At 35.5% G+C, this 3,739-nt stretch overlaps 1 protein-coding gene across 2 annotated transcripts; it reads left to right on the top strand.

Moving 5' to 3' along the window:
* Window positions 1-304: 304 nt before the first annotated feature.
* Window positions 305-3,739, top strand: LOC102664835 (transcription factor TCP15). 2 transcript variants are annotated; one of them, XM_006585955.4, is made up of 2 exons: window positions 305-1,438; window positions 3,590-3,739. In XM_006585955.4, exon 1 carries the CDS (start codon window positions 565-567, stop codon window positions 1,423-1,425), a length of 861 nt encoding a protein of 286 aa, XP_006586018.1. In that variant the 5' UTR covers window positions 305-564; the 3' UTR covers window positions 1,426-1,438; window positions 3,590-3,739. The 2 variants fall into 2 exon arrangements, with proteins under 2 accessions (XP_006586018.1, XP_006586019.1); XM_006585956.3 differs by lacking the exon at window positions 3,590-3,739 and adding an exon at window positions 1,801-2,774.

The raw sequence follows: 3,739 nt of genomic DNA, 5'->3' as shown, positions 1-3,739 counted from the left end.
GTTATATATTATCAAATTTTATGCTTATTATTTTTAAATAAATCACGATTTTATTTTTTAAAATTATTTTATATTTTTTAGTTATTTTAATAATTAATTTTATCACACATGTATAATTTAGTAAATTAATTTTTAGTTTCTAATTAGTTTTTAAACTAATTTTGTCAAATAAAAATATGATAAAATTTATAATATAATAAAAAAATAGAGAAAACAAAAAATATCAATAAGATATTAAAAATAAAGGAGTGATTAAGAAAGATATATTCATGATAAGAATTGAGTGTCATTATTATTGGCCTTCATTATTTTGGCGCTTAAAGCTTGCCCTCTTCTCACTTGTTCCCTGTCACGTTCTCTCTAAGCCTTTTTCTATGTAAAGCGAAACAACTCAACTGCCACCTCCATACCAAAGCAAAATCGATGCTCCACAAAACCCACAGACCCACAGAATTCATGGTCACCCACTACACAAAGACAAATCTACATATCAACACAGTATCACTATCTTTTCATAACTCTGTAACAATTTTTATTATTATTTGTATATGATACTGCTTCGTCATGGAAGAAGAATGTGTTCATCAACAAAACGTGGCTGGTAATAAGTCCAATTTCCCGCTACAGCTGCTGAAGAAAAAGGATGAGGGACCACCACCATCACCACCGCCGAGCGCCGCCAAGGCCAAGCGACCACCGACGAAGGACAGACACACCAAGGTGGAGGGGCGGGGGCGGCGGATCCGGATGCCGGCGGCTTGCGCGGCGAGGGTGTTCCAGCTGACGCGCGAGCTCGGCCACAAGTCCGACGGTGAGACCATCGAGTGGCTGCTCCGGGAGGCCGAGCCCGCTGTCATCGCCGCCACCGGCACCGGCACCATCCCGGCGAACTTCACGTCGCTGAACATCTCCCTCCGCAGCTCCGGCTCCTCCCTCTCCTCCCCCTCCCACTACTTCCTCAACCGCCGGAACAATCTTTACAATCACAACAACCACCCCTTCGTCACAACAACACCCATATTTTCTTCTTCTGAATCGTGTTTTAAATCATACCCAAGTTTTAGTTTCGCGGAAGATTCTAAAAGGTCCTCTTTTTCCGACTCCTCTTTCGCGAATAACTATTATTCGCGAAAGAGGAGGCACGAGGTGATTTCGCACGTGGGAAGTTGTTGTTCGTCTCAGATGTGTACGGACTCCGTTCCCGCCATGATGGGTGGCGCTGATTCAGTTTGGGCCATTCCCTCTGTGGCTTCTTCTTCTGCGAGTGGCATTCCTTTTATGAATTTTGCTTCGCTGTTGACCGGTCAACACGTGGGTGGTGCAACGCTGAGTAGTGAAACCAACTTCAATGTGCTTGCAACGCTTAATGCGTATTCCGGCCAACAACATCAACATCGCCATGAAGGAGAAGAAACACACTACTAATCTATCAATCAAGGTTAAATTCTCCCTTTAGATTCATTTTTCTTTAAACATTCACAGTAGATCAAGGGGAAAAGTGAAATAAACATTTTTTTTATAAACTAAAATTAACTTATTTATATCTTTGAAAAGTTTATTTTAATTATGTATAAGTTAATTTTAATCTTTAACAAAAGTTTATTTCATTTTTTTTCTTTGTTTTCTTCTGTGATAATTGTTTGTAGAAAAAAATATCCAAACTGCAGGATTAATTCCCTATTGATCATGGAGCAAGTGATTAAGTGTAGGGCTTGATGCAACAACTTGTTATTTCTTTTGTTATTACTAATTGTTAATTTTCCAATTATGCATGTATGTGTCGATTTCCAACACATGCAGGGACGAGTTTGAATCCTTTGGTGTTGAGTTCGCTAGTCAATTTTGGTGTGGTTTTGCTGATTATTTATCTTAATTAGGGTTTGAGAAGAAACACACGTACATTTTTAGCAACGGTATTTGACTATTCGCTTATAATTTTTTTTTTTTTTGCTTTACATGAAAGTATTTACCATTAAATAATTAGTTTTTTGTTGATTGAACCGCGGTTTTATGATGTGGGATTTGTTGCTTAGTATTATTGCGCACTATCATCCATCGTTTGGTTTAGTATATGTTTAAGGTTTGTAGTGTAAGTTATGAAGTAGGTAATTGTGTACTTAAAGAGACATGCAATATGGGTTAAACCAGCTGGGTAGGTTTAACAAACTCATTATAACTGCGCTTATTAGTTACTATTATTAACTGCTGCAAAAGCATTAATAAGGTATGAATTTGATCTTTTACACTAATGAATTATAAGGAATTAATAGGTTTTTTTTATCACACTGTTATGGATTGGAAAACAATAGGAGATATAAAGAGAAGGCGGGGAAAAAAGTGAAAATTACTATACAATACATGAACGTTTTTCTATTCTAAATACTTCATTGACATTCATCATTTCAGTTAATCCCTCTTTCACTTGTTAATTATACCACATTTCTCTCTTATTAGGTGTAAAATGAGTCTAAGGTATCTACAAATAATTTGTAAATATATATAGAAAGAAATTGAGGAGTGCAAAAATTGAAGTGTGAAAAATAACATACATTATTCACTAGCTTTCTTTGGTGATCAGTACTGACGCCGGCACATGCATGATGGGTGCATTGCATTTTATCGCTGTAGTTGGGAATTATGTGTGTGTACACATGGCTAGCTATAGATAGGGACCATTTATTGATGCTATTTGTACGGAAATTAAAGAGTGGACTATTGAAACGTACCTGACCCTTTGAGCTAGCAAGCTACTTCTTAACCTCAGGTGGTGTACCCCCCCCCCCCCCCCCCAGGGTGGCTATTTATAAACAGTCACATGGTGGTGAATAGGAATTACAAAATCTCATATATCACTTAAGAGTTGAGATTAAGAGTTTTTTATAATTTCTTTTTTAATTTATTGAGATATTTTTTACAAGAATAAAATTATAATCATTATTAAACACATAAACAAATAATATCTTCAATATGTCTTAACATGTAAATTTGATGTCAGAACAAATGATTTTGGCACCATGGCTATGTGTGGGAGGGTCAGTGAGTGATAATGATTTCCTAGGTAACTATATATATATATATATATATATATATATATATATATATGATCTCATCACTCATCACTCTTTTGTGTACCTTCCCTAGCTAGCTCCTCCATTATTATTATGAACCGTTGTTTTCACAAGTAACTGAAATAAGCTATAGCTACTGCAAGATTAGGTTTTGTGAAATGACAAAGGCATTGGCTTATTAATTATGTGGATTTCAGCCTCAGCTAGCCTCACTTGCTTCATCATTGCCTCGACCATAATATTGATTTCGGGCTTTTAGACAACTTACTGTTAGTTTTAGTTTTGGCATGTGTATTATTATGATTTTTATATTTTTTTCCGATAAGTAAGAATAAAAAACAAGTAACAGCAAGTTTACAATTGTCTAAAGTTTTGAGTAAAATTGTAGTATGGGATTCATTCTTATTGTTGTTGCTCTAGCTCATTAGTGCAAGTCCCTATATTAGAGCTGATTTGTTGAATATTTGTGGTTCTTGCTCATTCTTATTGTTTGGGCTTTTGATTTTAGTCCATATTTGTAGAGTCATATTGCGGGCACAGAAGATTTCACCCAGGAAGAAGCATACTAATGTGATAATTCACATTTTGAGAAGAATTAAGAATGTTGAATTTAAGTGAGTTTGAAATCCCACATTGATTGAATGAGCTAAATGGAAATAATTTATTTCTTA

This window comes from Glycine max, chromosome 8 (assembly GCF_000004515.6).
Source record: "Glycine max cultivar Williams 82 chromosome 8, Glycine_max_v4.0, whole genome shotgun sequence".
NCBI classification, from domain to species: Eukaryota; Viridiplantae; Streptophyta; class Magnoliopsida; order Fabales; family Fabaceae; genus Glycine; species Glycine max.
The sequence above is the reverse complement of the archived record's forward strand: the minus strand, read 5'-3'. Positions and strand labels throughout refer to the sequence as shown.